At 43.9% G+C, this 17,973-nt stretch overlaps 1 protein-coding gene across 1 annotated transcript in view; it reads right to left on the reverse strand.

Moving 5' to 3' along the window:
- The window catches only part of SLC17A9 (solute carrier family 17 member 9), a 679,555-nt gene that overhangs the window by 349,305 nt on the left and 312,277 nt on the right, over positions 1-17,973 (reverse strand). Inside the window, exon 8 of the mRNA XM_044089907.1 lies at positions 1,555-1,642. Coding sequence (XP_043945842.1) covers positions 1,555-1,642 — 88 coding nt within the window. The remainder of the gene's footprint in view (positions 1-1,554; positions 1,643-17,973) is intronic.

Here is a 17,973-nt window from a genome sequence, read left to right on the forward strand (position 1 = left end):
ATGTATATATAACTTTGAAAATAATGAGTGTTTTATAATAAGTTAGTACTATATGTGCTAAATGCTGGTATTGCTTATGACTGTAATCTGCTTGAAAGTAGCATTTACTAAATGTTCAATGTGTATTATCTTGGAGCTTTTTTCCCCGGGTCCCCGGTGAAAATGGACATATATCCAGTTGGACTATCCAGGTCAACAAATGTAAAATAAAATAAAATAAATAAACCACTAACAATGTGAGTAAGCGCCTGAAATACCTCAGGTTCTGGAGTATTACCATTGACTGCATCTTAACATAGCAAACCATGTTTTTCTATAGTCATTGTCTTTTAGTAATTTTGCCACCAGTCTCCTCCTCATCAGAGTCTTACTCCGCTGTGTTCTCTAATGGTTACATGTATACAAGATGCATACAAAGATGAGAACTATCACACGTCTTGTTAAATGTAATTAGAATCCTGTCATTATATTGTAGCACTATTTGTAAATAGTTGTATATAAAAGTTGTATTTTTTTGTGTGCGTTTCTTATTTTTTTTTCTCTCTTAGTTTTTCCTGTATTCTTCTTTTGGCTTTTCCCGGTTAGGGGTCGCCACAGTGGATTCACCTGTCCACTTATGAATGGCAGTGGAGTTTTACGGTGTCGAGTTGCCAGCCCGGCACCCAACCTTCCACAGAAGGCACATACATGCATGCACTCATGCCTAGGGCCAATTTAGAGTATCCAGTCCACCTACAGCATGTCTTTGGGATGTGGGAGGAAACCGGAGCACCCAGAGGAAACCCACATGACCACAGGGAGGATATGCAGACTCCGCACAGAAGGCACCCCCAGCTGAGGATCGAACCAGAGAACCTCTTGCTGTGAGGCGGCAATGCTAACGGCTGCACCACCGCGGCCGCCCAGTTTTTCCTGTATTCTATAACACGGTATAGTTATCTAATACATTCTGACTATTTGAAAAAGCTACACTACACATTAACAATGTTAATATTGTCATATTTCTCATATGCTTGTTCATCTCATTCTACTGCCCATCTATGTCACTCTTCGTACTGAAAAAATGAACTTTAAAGATTTGTCTGTTACTAGAATGAACAGTTGGCTTCATCCAACTTTGTAAATGGCTTACTTTTAATGTATTAACATCTGTTACTGTGTATTGTACTTTACAATTTGTTTAATGTAACAACAAAAAATAAAAACAAAGATTTGAAAAAAAAATAAGGAAAACATCCCATGACTTTAGAAAGGAAATTATTCAAAAAGTGGCATTCACCCCACACCATCTAGGATCTTATAACCTCCATATTTGTAATGTGTCACAATACGCAAGCATACTGTTATATCCCTAGAGGTCAAAATGCATGCACAGAAAGATAGCTTTTAACCCAAGAAATTTGTTTAATTAACAGACACTTCCCTGGTTGTCATGAAATCAGTTTTGCTTCCTTGCAGTTTTTACACAGTAATAAAAGAGCAATGCATAGTAAATTTAGACAGTTGTCCTTCCTGAATTTCACAGTTAAAAAGTAAACAGAAACCCTTCCTTACCAAGGCCAATGAGATGATCAGAAAGCCATCCACCAAAGATGGATGAAGGAATTGCAAAAAGCCATGGGACTACATTGAAGACCCAGCCCTGAAACAAAACAGCAAAACAGTACATGTACAATGTTAAACGTGTTTATTTATTTATTTATTTGAACTCTGTTAACTGGGTAGTTCCCCTGAGCCCATTGCCCATTTTTAGGGAAGACCCATGGATTAAAGTCTCCACACAGAACAGCTATAAATACAAATATACAAGTACCTGCAGTGTAATTGATAACATCATTAGACATAAAGTACAATTTTGTACCTACCATAAATGTAGATGTCCGATAGATATGCAACTGCAGTCATAACATATGGGTTGTCCTGCCTCAGGCAGCCCTCGGTCGGCCGGATTCCAAAGTCTGGGTCCGGCGTCGGCTGGTGTCGCCTCCTCTCCGACGTCAGAATGGCTGGAGTATAAAGGCATCGGCCGACGCCATCTTCTTCAGTGTTTCTTGCCCCAGATGCCAGGTGCCCTCCTAGGAAGGCTAAATTTGGTGAATGGATAAACAATTCCAGACATGCACAACAGTAATAAACAGATACACCATAGGAGATACCCCCAGCTAATAGGAATAGGGGGAGTGGACCCATAAAGAAGTTTGCAGAGGGGTAGGAGGGTGGGAAAATCCGACTGCAGTTGCATATCTATCGGACATCTACATTTATGGTAGGTACAAAACTGTACTATGTCCTTCAAGAATGCAACTGCAGTCATAACATATGGGTTGAATATCATAGCCAAGCTGGGGGTGGTTGGAACTAAGAATGTGATAGTGTAGCTAAAATTCCCTGCAGGACTGCCGAAGCAAAGCCTGCTCGGGATCTGGAGTATAAAGGCAGGTTGTAGTGCTTGGTAAATGTATGCACGGAGCTCCATGTAGCAGCCTCTAGAATGTCCTTTGTAGCCACTCCTCTTAGGAAAGCTGTGGATGTGGCTATAGCTCTGGTGGAGTGTGGCCTAATATTGGCTGGCACACTTTTTCCATGAAAAGAATAGCAGAATCTGATGCAGTGTCCAATCCATTTGGAAATTGTTTGTTTGGAGATTGCTTTTCCTTGTACTCCAGCAGCATAGGCTACAAGCAGTTGGTCAGACTTTCTGGTGGCCTTAGTTCTGTCCAAGTAGTAGCGTAGTTGCCTGTGTATGTCCAAAGTATGCAGCAGTGCTTCCCCCCTGTTTTGAGGATTGGGGAAGAAAGTAGGCAGGTGAATGGCTTGATTTAGAGACACCCTGGAAATTACTTTTGGCATGAATGAAGGATTGGTTCTTAGAGAGACTCTGTCCTGATGAAAAATGAGAAAAGGAGGTACTGCCATGAGTGCCTGTATCTCCGAGACTCTTCTTGCGGATGTGATTGCCAATAGGAAAACCGTTTTCCATGACAGAAATTGCATTTCTGAAGTTGCTGCTGGTTCAAAGGGAGGAAGAGTTAATTTTTCCAAGACGAAATTGAGGTCCCATGCAGGTACTGGCAGTTTCCTGGGAGGTTTGATATTCTTTATCCCTCTTAGGAACTGTCTTAGCAAAGGATGCGAAAACACAGGTGGATCACAATTGTATTTTGCTGAGATTGCTGAGGCATGAATCTTTATGGAAGAATATGAGAGACCAGTATGAAACATTTCTGCCAAGTATTCCAATATCTGAGGTATACTCAATAATGTTGTATCCTGACCCCTGTTAGCATTCCAGATGATGAATCTCTTCCACTTGGCTGAATAGGTTTTTCTGGTGGAAGGTCTGCGTGCTTCCAGTAAGATCTCTTGAACATTTTTGGAAAGAGAGATATCGGAAGGAGTTATGGTAACCTCCAGGCTGTCAGATGCAATGTTTTCAGATTTTGATAAACAGTCCTGTAATTGTGTTGTGTTAGAAGCAGAGGCCATAGGGGCAGAGGCCAGGGTTTGGTCCGAGTTATGCTCAACAACAATGGGTACCAGTGCTGCCTTGGCCAGTCTGGAGCTATCAAAATGCCTGTTGGTTGTTCTGCTTTGATCTTCCGTATCACCTTGGTCAGCAGTGGTAGAGGAGGGAATGCATAAATTGTCAGGGAATTCCAGCTGAAGGAGAGAGCATCCGTTTTCCAGGCTAGAGGATGGTGGGTCCTTGTACAGAACTTTTCCAGGTGATGATTCAAGTGAGAAGCAAAGAGATCTATGTCCGGTCTTCCCCATGTCCTTGTTATTTGTGAAAAAATGTGAGGATGCAGCATCCATTCGTGTGGATCCAAGAAATTTCTGCTCAGCTTGTCTGTCAGTACATTGTCCTTGCCTGGCACAAACTGGGATTGCAGATGTATCTTCAGACTTAGGGATTTTTCCCAGAGAATCATTGTTAGTCTGCAGAGGGGATAAGAATGAGTGCCTCCCTGCTTGTTTATATACCACATAACAGTGGTGTTGTCTGTCCTTATTAGTAAATGTCCTTGTTGAAGTGATTTTTCGAAAGTCTCGATTGCATGTATCACTGCCAACATCTCTTTTTGGTTTATGTGCAGATGCCTTTCCCTTGGTGTCCATTGACCTTGAATGCATCTGCCCTCCATGTGCGCCCCCCATCCATGGTCTGAGGCGTCTGTTGTAATCATTTGACCTGCTTGAGGTTTGTTGAAAGACATGCCTTTGTTTAACTGACTTGTTTGAGCCCACCACAAAAATTCTCTTTGTAGACATGGATGAGTGGGATTACGTCATCTAGGCTTTGGCTGTGTTGGGACCATAAGCTTTTTAAATACCATTGCAGCTTTCTCATATGAAGTCTTGCCAAAGGTATCAGAAGAATGCAAGATGCCATGAACCCCAGGGCCTGCAGGACTTTCCTTGCAGTCAGCTGGGAGAGCTTTGCTAGGCCTTTGAAGTACTCTGGTAACTGCTGTTGTTTTTCCTCTGTGAGATAAGCCATTTGTGTTTTTGTGTCCAGTTTGGCTCCTAGGAAAATAATCTGTTGGGATGGCAGAAGTCTTGATTTCTGAATGTTGACTGTGTATCCCAAGGCCTGTAGTAACTGAATGACATAGTCCAAGTTTGCTATCAAGGTTTGTTTGTTGCCTGCTTGTATGAGGCAGTCGTCCAGGTAGGGGTATATTTGAATCCCCTGGAGTCTGCAGTGTGCCACTACTGATGCCAGGCATTTCGTGAACACTCTGGGCGCAGTAGATAAGCCAAACGGCAATGCTGAGAATTGATAATGCTCTGTCCCTGCAAGAAATCTGAGGTATCTTCTGCAGCTTTGTCTGATTGGGACATGCAGGTATGCCTCCTTGAGGTCCAGAGTGACCAGCCAAGACCCCTTGCCCAGCATGGGAAGGAGTTGCTGCAACGTCAGCATTTTGAACTTTGGCACAATGAGATAAGTATTTAGAGTAGACAAGTCCAGTATAGGCCTCCATTTGTTTTCCTTTCTTGGAACAAGGAACAGTCTTGAATAAAATCCCTGGCCTTGTTCCTGTGGAGGGACCTTTTCTATTGCTTTTATATTTAACAGCTTTGAAACTTGAATGAGTGCCTCTGCCCTTAGATGAAGTGGCAGGTTTGGCATGCCTTGTCTTATTGGTAAAGTATGGAAGTGGAATCTGTAACCTTTGTCTATTAAATCCAGAATCCATTTGTCCTTGGTTAAAATATGCCAGTTTTTTGAGAATAAGGATAATTTTCCGCCCAAAGGTGCTTCTCTTTGAGCCTTTGTAGACGGTATGAAAGTCAAGTCATTGTGGTTGCCCTTGTGGTGCAGCTGGACTGCCTGCGCCACTTCTTTGATTTGGTGGTTGCCATTGGCGGCCCCTGTAGGAGCCTCGGCATTGCCCTCTACCTCGGGCATGCCTGTTTTTTCCCCCTTTGAAACTTGTGTCTGGAAAGGACCAATTCTTTGAAGGCCAATTCCTGCTGAATCTGGGTGGCTGAACCTGGAGGAAATCTTTGACTGTCTGTACTGATTTAGCTTTTTCCTCAATGGACTTCAACACATCTTGTGCATTAGCACCAAAAAGCTTCTGTTTTCCCAGAGGTGCATCAAGTAATTTTACTTTAACATGGTCTGGCAGTGGCTGTTCTTTTAACCAAGCATGTTTACGTATAACAGCCCCAGTCATAGCTGCCCTACATGAAAAGTACAGTTTTGTACCTACCATAAATGTAGATGTTCGAGGATCCACATTGCTGCAGTCCTAACTATTGGGGTAGTCCGCTGTCCAGTCGGCCCGAATACCAAAGTATATGGCTGACGTCGGTCAGGGCGCATTAGACTGACGTCAGTACGTCAGGGTACTAATGCGCATGACCGACGTCATATCCTCAGTCTTTTCTTGCCCCAGATGTCAGAAGACCCTAAAAAGACAAGGCCAAATATACCTGCACCAAAAATATGTACAATATATACAAAATTACCAGCATACAACCTCACCTACACAACCACCCCTAAACACAGAGGGGAAGGAGGGAGGGTAAATTGGACTGCAGCAATGTGGATCCTCGAACATCTACATTTATGGTAGGTACAAAACTGTACTATGTTCTTCATTCCACATTGCTGCAGTCCTAACTATTGGGTAGAATCCCAAAGCAGAGGTAAGGGAGGCTGGCAAATCATAAAGAAGCAGGAGCTGACAACATGCCTTGCAAAATAGCTGTGGCAAAACCAGCCCTAGACTTAGAGTAGAGAGGAAGGTGATAATGCTTAGAGAAAGTATGCACTGAACTCCAAGTAGCTGCCTCCAAAATATCCTTAGTTGCCACCCCTTAGAAATGCTGTTGAAGTGGCAGTAGCCCTAGTGGAATGAGGCCTAATCCCAGCTGGAATCTCCTTGCCATGATGGGAATAACAAAATGCAATGCAAAACCTAATCCACCTAGAAATAGTTTGTTTTGACACAGGCTTGCCCTGCGAACTCAAAGCAAAAGAAACAAACAACTGCTGAGACTGCCTAAAATCCTTAGTCCTGCTTAAATAATAACGCAATTGCCTGTGTACATCTAAAGTGTGCAAAATCTTTTCCCCTTTATTTTGGGGGTCTGCATAAAAAGTAGGCAAATGAATAGTTTGGTTTAAAGCCACACTAGAAACCACCTTAGGCATAAAGGAAGGATTAGTACGTAATGATACCCTATCCTTATGAAAAATCAAAAAAGGCTCTACCGCCATAAGGGCCTGTAATTCAGAAACCCTTCTTGCAGAAGTAATGGCCAACAAAAAAGCAGTCTTCCATGACAAGTATTTCAATTCAGCAGTAGCCGCAGGCTCAAAAGGTTGTAGAGTAAGTTTCTCCAACACAAAATTGAGGTCCCAAGCAGGAGTAGGAGCTCTACGTGGGGTCTTATATTCTTTGCCCTCTAAGAAATTGCTTGAACAAAGGATGCGAAAACAATGGTGGGTCACAATCATAGTGAGCTGAAATTGCTGCAGCATGAATCTTAATGGAAGAGAAAGACAAACCTTTGTCCAATAACTCAGTAAGATATTGAAGAGCCACACTCAAATTAGGCTCAGAAATCTCCAAATTGTTTGCTGCACTCCAAAGTAAAACCTCTTCCATTTTTCTGCGTACACTTTCCTTGTACTAGGTCTTCTGGCTTCCATAATCACATTTAAAACTTGTTGAGGAAGTTGAGACCTGCTGTGTTTCAAAACAGAATATGCCAGGCTGTTAGATGAAGAGAGTGAAGCTTGACATTGAGCAGGTGACCATCCCTCTGAGACAACAGGTGTGGAATCAAAGGTAAAGGCCATGGTGGCTTCCTTACCAGACTCCTCAGTAATGGGTACCAGTGTTGCCGAGGCCAATCTGGAGCTATTAAAATCATCCTTGGCTTGTCTTGTCTGACCTTTAGGAGCACCTTTGGGAGAAGAGGCAGAGGTGGAAAGGCATACACATGAAGATTTTTCCAACTGAAAGACAGAGCATCCACTTTCCAAGCTGTGTGATGAAACCCCTTTGTGCAAAACTGTGGCAGCTGGTGGTTTAGTGGAGAAGCGAACAGATCTATGTCTGGAGTTCCCCATGACACTGTCAATTTTTGAAATACATGAAGATCCAGTTTCCACTCGTGGGGATCCATGATTTGTCTGCTTAACACATCTGCTAAGGAGTTCTGTGCTCCCGGCAGAAACCTTGCCTGAAGAGTTAGTTGCAAGCTGAGCGCAGTCTCCCATAAAATCATTGCTTGCCTGCACAACGGGTAAGAATGTGTTCCCCCTTGTTTGTTGATGTACCACATGACAGTAGTGTTGTCTGTTAGAATCAACACCTGCCCTGGAAGAAGTAACTCCTTGAAAGCCATTAATGCAAACTGGACTGCTAACATCTCCTTCATGTTGATATGTAGATGCTGTAGTCTGGCAGGCCACTTGTCTTGTATCCATTTTCCATTTAGATGAGCTCCCCAAGCAATGTCTGAGGCATCTGTCGTTAGAATCTGACTCGCCTCTGGCCGGGTCACAGAGAGTCCCTTGTTTAGGTGACATTCCTGAGCCCACCACAAAAATTCCTTTTGAATGCAAGGTATTATTTGAATGACAGTGTCCAAATCCTGGCAGTGCTGTGTCCATACATTTTTGAGATACCATTGTAACTTCCTCATATGCAGTTTGGCATTGGGAAGCACCAGAATACAAGATGCCATGAACCCTAAGGCTTGAAGGACTGTCCTTGCAGTCAGCCCGGACTGAAGAGATAGGTGATGGAAGTAACTGGAAAGATTCTTTTGTTTGTCCGGGGTTAGAAAGGCCATCTGGGCTGCTGTATTCAGTCTCACACCCAGAAAGCACATGTCTTGAGAGGGTACTAGACTGGACTTTATTTCGTTCACAGAATACCCTAGGCATCTTAGCACTGCTATCACAAATTCCAAATGCTGTAAAAGGTCTTCCTTTTCTTGAGCCAGAATCAGGCAGTCGTCCAAGTAAGGATAGATTTGAATTCCTTTTAACCTGAAGTAAGCTATCACTGGAGCCAGAACCTTTGTGAATACTCTGGGCGCAGTAGATAAGCCAAAGGGCAATGCAGAGAACTGATAATGAGAATTTCCAGCTCGAAAACGCAGATACTTCCTGCAACTTAGTCTGATAGGCACATGAAGGTAAGCTTCCTTGAGATCTAAAGTTACCATCCAATGATCTTTGCCCAGCAGAGGTAAAAGCTGTTGCAACGTCAACATTTTGAACTTGGGAATGTCCAGATAAGTGTTGAGGATAGATAAATCCAAAATTGGTCTCCACGTGTTCCCCTTCTTTGGTACTAGGAACAGGCGAGAATAAAATCCTAGGCCCCTTTCTGGCACAGGAACTGGCTGAATGGCCCCTATTTGAAGCAACAGAGAAATTTGCTTGTGAGCCTCTTTTCTTTGTAGAGGAGGAATGTCTGGCATGCCTTTGAAAGGAGGCAAGGTATGGAAATAAAACCTGTAACCGTGGTGAATGATATCCAAAACCCATCTGTCTTGGGTAATTAAATCCCAATTTTCTTTGAAAAGAGCCAGCCTTCCTCCCAAAGGTGCTGCCAGGCGAGAATGTACTGGCAGCTGAAAAGGTAGGTCATTGGGTCTGTTTACGAAAGGACTGACCCCTGCCCTCACCAGAAGACTGAGCAGGTGAACTCCTGTTCTAGGCCTAAAAGAACCTTGTGCTCTGCCCCTACCACGTCTAGACCTACCCCTAGACTGGGAATCATAAGCAGGATATGTCCATCCCTTAGTAGGCCAATTTCTACTAAACTTCGGAGGCTGAACCTGCAAAAAATCCTTAACAGTTTGCATAGACTTAGCCTTGTCCTCCATTTTCTTTAAAACTGCTTCCACAGGCGCACCAAACAACACATCAGACTGTAAAGGAGCATCCAAAATCCTTGTTTTAACATGCTCAGCTAAATTCTGATCCCTCAACCAGGCGTGCCTACGAAGAACAGAACCAGTGGCAGCCACCCTCGAGGAGGCCTGCACAGCATCAAAACCACACTGCAGGGAATGTTTACCCACCTGTTCAGACACATGAACTAAATCCTGCAACTCTTTACACTCAATACCTTCTGCCAGAGCATCCACCTTAGATTTCAATTGTGAAAGGAGATAATTCTGATATTTTAACATGTGAAACTGACAATTCAACGCCCTCATGGCTAAAGTGGAAGAAGTATACACTTTCTTTCCCCATCTATCCAAAGCCCTTGCCTCTTTATCAGGAGGAACAGGATTTTTAACAACAGAGGCCTTCACACCTTTAGGCCCCTGAGAGACAGTTTCCGGGTCTGCCCTAGGACTCTTAAAAAGATACTTATGAGCTTCAGGCACCCTATAGTACCTATCCGGTTTAACTGGGGCAGAAGGCAAAGAATCAGGATTCAGGGAAGCCTCTGCAAAAACATCTTCCACCACATTCAGAACAGGAGCTAAAGGCCTATGCTGGGGTAAAAACAAGAATTCCCTAAGCCTCTTCCTGGAATCAGAGAAATCTTGACCTTCCCATTTAAAATGCTCCCTCATGGAATGCAGAGTCTCTGAAAATGAAAAATCCTCAGGAGGAGAAACTGAAGGAGTAGAATCATCCACATCAGAATCAGAATAAGGAGGATACTCCTGCAAGTCTTCAGCCGAAGACTCAGAAGCCTCCGAACATTGCTCAAAACTCTCAAACTCAGGTTCCACCCTAGGCCTCTTATCAGGAGGGGCATAGAACCTCTAATCATAGTAATTAAATCCTCTGCCATTTTAAGCATATGTTTCTTAGGCAAAGACCCTGAAGCACTAGGAGAAACCCCCACTGAAGCTAAACTTGGCCTGCCTCTCAAGGAAGCCTTGGAAACAGAAGGGGAGGCTCTAACCACCTTAGGAAGAGAGGGAAGAACAGCCACCTGAGAAGCCCCCTCAGCCTGGCCTACTTCCTGAGAGGACACATCTTGTAACAGTAAAGTCTCTCGCTGAGACTCCAAAGAAACTCCTGGCAGAACCTCCGGCTCCACTGAGCCTTCTAGAGAACCGACGTCCGGGACTGTCGGTTCTTCAACTCTAGGCTTTGCTGCTTTATCCTTGCGCTTTTTGGCAAGCGGCCGGAGCATCCGACGGCATTTTATAATTACAACGCTTCCCAAAACTAACCTGGCACAGTCTAACCTTCTCTTAATAGTGCGTTTGTTAAATCTAGCACAAGAGCGGCATCCAACAACGTCGTGCTCAGGCCCTAAACAAGGTATACACAAAGTATGGTAATCCCTATGAGGTATCTGTTTCCCACAAGAAATACAGTTATTCACTTTTTCTGACATCCGGTTAAATACTGAGGCAAGAAAAACCAAAATATTCCCAACGGGTACTTAGCCAACTTTGATTCGGTCTGAAACTCTGACTTCAGAAACTTTCAGAACGCCAACCTGCACTCGCAAAATTGCTTCTGCATCGGACCATGCGGCAAAAACGACTGAGGATATGACGTCGGTCATGCGCATTAGTACCCTGACGTACTGACGTCAGTCTAATGCGCCCTGACCGACGTCAGCCATATACTTTGGTATTCGGGCCGACTGGACAGCGGACTACCCCAATAGTTAGGACTGCAGCAATGTGGAATGAAGAACATCCTCCAATGCATCATAACCACACTGAAGAAAATGATTGCTAACCTGCTGAGTGTTATGTACTAGATCCTGCAATGCCTTTCTATCAATAGGCTCAGGAGAGGCTGGCTTTTTCTGTAAATCATCCAGTAAAAAATCCTGGTACTGAAACATACGAAAAAGGCAGTTAAGTGACCTCATGGCCAGGGTGGTAGAGGTATAAACTTTTTTACCCCATCTCTCCAGGGACCTAGCTTCCCTATCCGCTGGCAGTGGATTCTTGGCTGTGGAAGTAGCCACTCCCTTGGGGCCCTGTGAAATAGTTTCTAGATCCACAGAATGGGCCTTAAAGAGATGTCTGTGGGTGTCAGGGACCCTATAATATCTGTCTGGCTTGACAGGAGCAGGAGGGAGAGAATCAGGGTTAGCACTGGAGTCGGAGAAAACATCATCCAGGACATCCATAACTGGAGGGATAGCTAAAGGTCTGTGCTGGGGTAGCTTGAGGAAGGTACGTAGCCTTTTCCTGGAATCAGAGAATTCCTGACCCTGCCATTTAAAATGCTCCCTCAGAGTGTAGGACTTCACCGAACGAAAAATCCTCTGGAGGAGAGGCAGAGGGAATTGATTCCTCAGCATCAGAGTCCTCATACGCCTGGAAGGATTCTTCTTGGGTATCTGAATGCTCAGAATCCCCAGAGGCTTCATCTGAAGAGAGGTTGTCAGCCTGTTCAGTTCTGGGCCTTTTCTCTGCAGGCGGCTGAGAACCTCTGTCTGGATGAGGGTGAGACCCCTTGATAAGAGAAATAAGATCTGCAGCAAGAGACATGATCTGTTTATCAGAAGAAGGGGCCTGGGCAGTTGGTTTAGGATGGGCCTTGGCCTGGCTGGTGGCCTTAGCACGTGCAAAGGCCTTGATGGACATGGATACAGGAGGCCTAGCTGCCCCACGTGCAGGAGTAACCTTGTCCACAGGAATGGTGTCGGGTAGATCCAGAACTTCGGTTTCTGGAGGAAAATCAACAACCGGCACCGGTGTAGGCTCCGAGACCGAAGGACGTGTTAATGCTGTGTCGTCGGCCTGGAGCGGTTGAATTACCGCTTCCGAAGGGACCGAAGCACTCGCGGAGGGTTTAGGAGGAGTATCGGTGGAGGACGCGGGCCGAGGATGTCGGTCCCGGTCCTTTCGTTTTTTGGTAGATTGAGCTGCCGGAAGTTCCGACGGCATGATATAAGCGAAAGATTCGCCAAAAAAGTCTTCGGCAAATTCTGCCCGGTGCCTGAGAGTGCGCTTATTAAAGCAAGCACAGGCAGCACAGGCCGAGACGTCGTGGTCTGGGCCCAGGCAAGGGAGGCAATAAGAGTGGAAGTCCTTATGAGGTATTTGTTTACCAGAAGACAAACAATTATTAACTTTCTCAATTTGTTCTGACATCGGCTGAGGCAAGAAAAAATGTTCCCCAACGGGGTACTTAGCTTTTAGATGACTTCGGTACTGAAAACACAGGAGCTGACCGACCGACACTTGCGAACTGCTTCTGCTTCGGGCACCGCGCGGCAAGAAAGACTGAAGAAGATGGCGTCGGCCGATGCCTTTATACTCCAGCCGTTCTGACGTCGGAGAGGAGGCAACACCAGCCGACGCCAGACCCAGACTTTGGAATCCGGCCGACCGAGGGCTGCCTGAGGCAGGACAACCCATATGTTATGACTGCAGTTGCATTCTTGAAGGACATCGAAGTGGTTACACACACACACACACACACACACACACACACACACACACACACACACAATAAATGAAGAATGCAACACAGTCTTATCACATGACTGCAAAATATCAATCTATTACTTGACTGCCTAGAGGGAGATGGGGCTTACACAATTTGGACTACAATATTAAATCATTAGTTCTAACCGAACCACATTACATACATATGAAGCATCACTTCAATGGCTCAGTCAAAGAGAACTAAACTGTGTCATCCAATGCCAAGCCAAAATCAAATCAGATACCACCTCACTACCCACTGCTGTAGCAATAGTCCAGAAACTCAAACAAATGGAATTACACCATCATACAATGCCAAGCCAACATTAAATCAGATATCCTCACTCTAGTCACAGGGAAGCACTAATTCAACTGCTAAAGCAGAGAAATCTGAATCATGAGAAATATATAGCATGTGATACAATGCCAAGCCAACATCAAGTCAGATACCACCTCACCACCCACAGCTGTAGAAATAATCCAGCACATTCAAGCATAGGGAAATGCATTGTCAAGTACAATATTAATCTAACAAGTCAGGCAAAGAGATCAGTGTGTGATATAATGCCAATCCAACATCAAGTCAGACAGAACCACAAAAAACACACAGGCACAATATCAAACCACCAAGAGGCACAAGGTCAAGTTGTACACATGTACACTCATAAAGCAAAAAGCACAATCAAACAAACAAACACTAGAGTGATGAAGGAGTGAAGGAGTGAACTCTGCCCAAAATTCTAAGTGCACAGAAAAGATGTGCCTGTATTGTAAGTTCACATATAGCAGATAGCCACATAAACCTAGTTTAAGGCCTTAGACAGTATCCCACACCTGCAAGGCTACAATGCCTTCCACACCTTTAGACCGCAAAATGAATGTGTGAACCAAAAGAGGTGGTGTTTCAATCTGTATTAGAGATAAATTCACTTCACATCTAGTTAGACTGGACATCTCCATGGAGTTACTCCAGATCCAGGTTATGGTGGGTAAGACCCCCATTCAAGTCTTAGCCAGTTATAGATTCCCCTCCATGGGTTATGACACCCATGAAGCCTACTTAACCAAACTGAAGACAATCCAAATTTTACCAAACACACTGGTTATTGGGGGTTTCAATTATCCTACCATCAACTGGGAAACCTACTCTAGTGCAAACTCACTAGCACAAAAGTTCCTTGACTTTGTGAATTCAAATGCCCTGGAGCAAATTGTCCATACCTCGACAAGAGGAACAAACATTCTAGATCTGATCCTCACAGACATGTCAAACAGGTGCATTACTGCAATTATTGGACCCTCATTAGTTAAAACTGACCACAAATCAGTCACCTTTGAACTGACACTAACACCAGAACTCATAAAGGGTGAAATCAGACTAAAAAACACCACCAAGGCAAACTAGGAGAAGGCATAAATGCATTCCAAGCCCTACTCCAAGCTGAAAGTGGTGACTACGCCGAAGCTTACACTAAAGCCCTGTACAATCACTCGGCTGTACCAGACAGAATCAGCCAGAGCCCCAAGTAAAATCAAACTGCCATGGGAGACTTCCAGCATCAACAAACTCTACAATAAATGCAAAACGTTGCAGTCTAAGAAAACAAAGACAAAGACCCAAGAATGGAAAAGCACCCTCCTCGACCTTAACAGGCAAATAAAACAACTTGTCAAATGCTCCAAGAGCTCCTTTGAGAGAAACCTAGCAAGTACTGCCAAGGACAACCATAAGGACTTTTACAGCTATGTATGTTACCTAAAGGGTAGGACCCAAAGCATGTGCAGAACTGGTGGCCAACGATATCACACATACACTGACCCCACAGAGATAGCGAACCTGCTAGCATATAGCTTTGGTGAAAATTTCACTCCCTTATCTCCTCCTAACTTGCAACAACCCCTCTCCCAACCCCCCTCACTTTACATATCTGAAGAGCAGGTCATCAAAGCCCTGTCCAAGGCAAAGAATATGGCTCCTATGGGACCGGATGACATCTCAGGCTGTCTTCTAAACAGGCTAAACATGAACTAGCATCACCACTAAGTACCCTTTACAATCATAGCCTAACCACAAGCTTTGTTCCTGCGGAATGGAGAACAGTTACATTTATTCTCCTCCATGAAGGTGACCTAGCAAAACACCCAGGGAATTGCAGACCAATAAGCCTGACCAGGCTCATCTGTAAGGCCATGGAATGCATCATTATGGAGTTCATAAATAAAGAAAAACATGACCTCCAAACCCTGGATCCCACCCAATTTAGCTTTGTGAAGGACAGATTCTGTCTGTTAAATCTGCTGGATTTTTTTTGAAAGTGTGACCAAGACCATTGATGAGGGCAAATCTGTACACACAGCATACCTCGACTTAGCAAAGGCTTATGACACAATCTCACATTCAGGCATTACCGATAAACTTAGCAAACTGAATGTAAACCCCTTCATTGTAAGATGGGTTGCCAACTGGCTCACAAACAGGACACACACTATCAAAATGGGTGACTCCACATCAACCAGCACAGCAGGGTGCCACAGGGGTGAGTGCTGGACTCCCTGCTATTTTGTATATACTTCTAGGAAGTTCAGGTCAAAACTAAATGGTTGTGGCTGACCAAGTTTGCAGATTACTGCAATCAAGGTGCAATCTCTGAATCCCCAAATGATGTACGTATACTCCAGGATGGTCTCACACAGACCAATGACTAGTGTATTAATCAAGGTCTCAAACTGAATGCAAAGAAATGCATCATCAATCCCTTTGGTGACAAACAATGTCTCTTCACACTATCAAATCAATAATAATACCCTAAGTACCCATGAAGTGGTAAGGGACCTGGGATCACAGGTTGACCGTGACCTTAACTTTGACCTCTACGTGTCTCTACCATTGTAAGGAAAGCTTTCCACATAGCTTACTTGATTAGCAAAGGCATCATCTCAAGAGCAAAAGTTATAACCCCCCCTACTCAGCACCTATCCCTCCCATAATTGAGTACAGCACCCCATTCGGTATGTACCTTACTAAGAACCTACAGCGAGAGACCTCAGAGGTTTCTAATAAAGAAGATCAAGGGCATCCAGCATGTGCCTTATACAGACGGACTAAAATCTTTGCCACTATACTCTGTATCCTATAGACCTCTTAGGGGAGACTTATGCCTGGCCTACAAGAGCAACCCAAGACCCAAACCTAATGAACTTACTGCATATCTGTAAATCAAATGAGTCTAGGGCTACCCATTCCGGGAACTTAAATATGGCTTGCGACTTAAACAGTACATGCTGGAGGGACACATTTATCTCAAAGCGACTGCCACATCTTTGGAACAGGCTACCAATTCATATGAAACAGAACATCTCTATGACACTGTTTAAGAGGAACCTGGATGAGTGGATGAGGCACCGTACATTCTTACAGGGGATAGCACCCAAAACACTCCTGAACATGGGCAGTCATCACTAAATGCAATCTTGGGTATGGACTAGTACCTCTATGGTATTATACTGGGTTGAAATGGCTAGGCTTAAAATGACCTCCAGGTCGATAGCCTAGTAATCTCCTATGAACTGAAAGAACCAGTCGGCGCTTGTGAGTGAAGACATTAATCAATCAAAGAACCACAGATTATGCAAACCAAGTTAAACTAATGATTAAATAAAGACAGAGAGTAAACAGCATTAGTTCTTAGTACCTAAGCAATTAAAAGAAAGTTATGCATATCGCAATATCAGCATAACCAATTCAAACTGTCCCCGAACTGAACACACATATAGCACAAATAAAAATTTTAAAGCAACCAGGCCAGTCAGAACTAAAAGTAGACAGAAGTAGAATGTTTAAGCCAAACAGTAAAAAGATCCAACTACTCAGAGCTGATTTGTGTAAAAGCAATGTAAATATGCCTTGCCAAAGAAAAGCAAAATGTGCATATAATGTCTTGGAAAACTTACCAAGCAAAAATATGTGCGCAACCAGTTAATCAGAAACACCTCAAAGAAAAATCACTGCATGCAAATACAACTCTAAAAGGCTGACATTACTGAATTTGTCAGTTTATCAAAGTGAGTACAGTAATGCTTCATCAATAAGCTGTGCCCCACAGATACAACACAATTCCACAACAGTTACTAGCATACTGTACAAGTCAGTGATGCACTTTATAATACTAAAACACCCAAGTTGTATCCTTGAAGAAATTACAATTGTGTAAGAACTTACCATAACAGTATATCCTGCAGGTCACTTTTGCAGTAGTCCTAACAAATGGGTCATCACCATTGATGTCCGGCCAGGGTATCAAAGCTTTAACTTCCCTAAGTCGTACATCCATCATATGAATTGGGGTATAAAGATGGACGCACGAGCATGGATCCTTACACTGTCTTCAAGCCAGCAGCCCGAAGACTACTGAAAGATGAGAGTGGTCAACCAAGTGTTTAGCGTGAACTGGTAAGACTAGTCTCCCTTACTCGTGTAAGAGAGTAAAGGCTAGATAGAGAGACAACTGAAGATGGAGATAAGATAGAGAAGGGGGATGAAGGGTAGGACGGAATACTGCAACGGTGATCAGTAGTACATCTACTGTAATGCTAAGTTCTTACACAACTGTACTATATCCTGACTGAAATGACTGTTGCAGTATTCCTTACATATGGGTGATTCCCAGAGCTGAAGGGTGTAAGGATGTGGTGGTTACTGAGTGGAAAAGTTGTCCAGCAGTCAGGACAGAACTGACCTTCTAAAGGCTGTCCTGGAGCTGGAAAAGGCATTTATTTTGTTGTGTTTTGTAAGGGTGTGTACTGAGAACCAAGTAGCTGCCTCTAAAATAGACTTGTAGTCTACAGCATTGTGGCAAGGCCATGAGGAAGCAATTGCTCTAGTGGAATGAGCTTTAGTGCACAAAGGCAGGGTCTTACCATAGAGAGAGTAACAGACAGTGAGAGTCTTAGAAATTCAGGCTGCAATAGTTTGTTTGGAGACAGGCTGAAAAAGAAGCTGATCCGTCTTTCTGAAGGGTTAAGTCTTGTTCAGGTAAAATCTGACTTTGCCTGTGAATTTCTAGACAG

The sequence above is a fragment of the Protopterus annectens genome, chromosome 12.part0 (genome assembly GCF_019279795.1).
Source record: "Protopterus annectens isolate FY-2018-M chromosome 12.part0, PAN1.0, whole genome shotgun sequence".
NCBI lineage: Eukaryota > Metazoa > Chordata > Ceratodontiformes > Protopteridae > Protopterus > Protopterus annectens.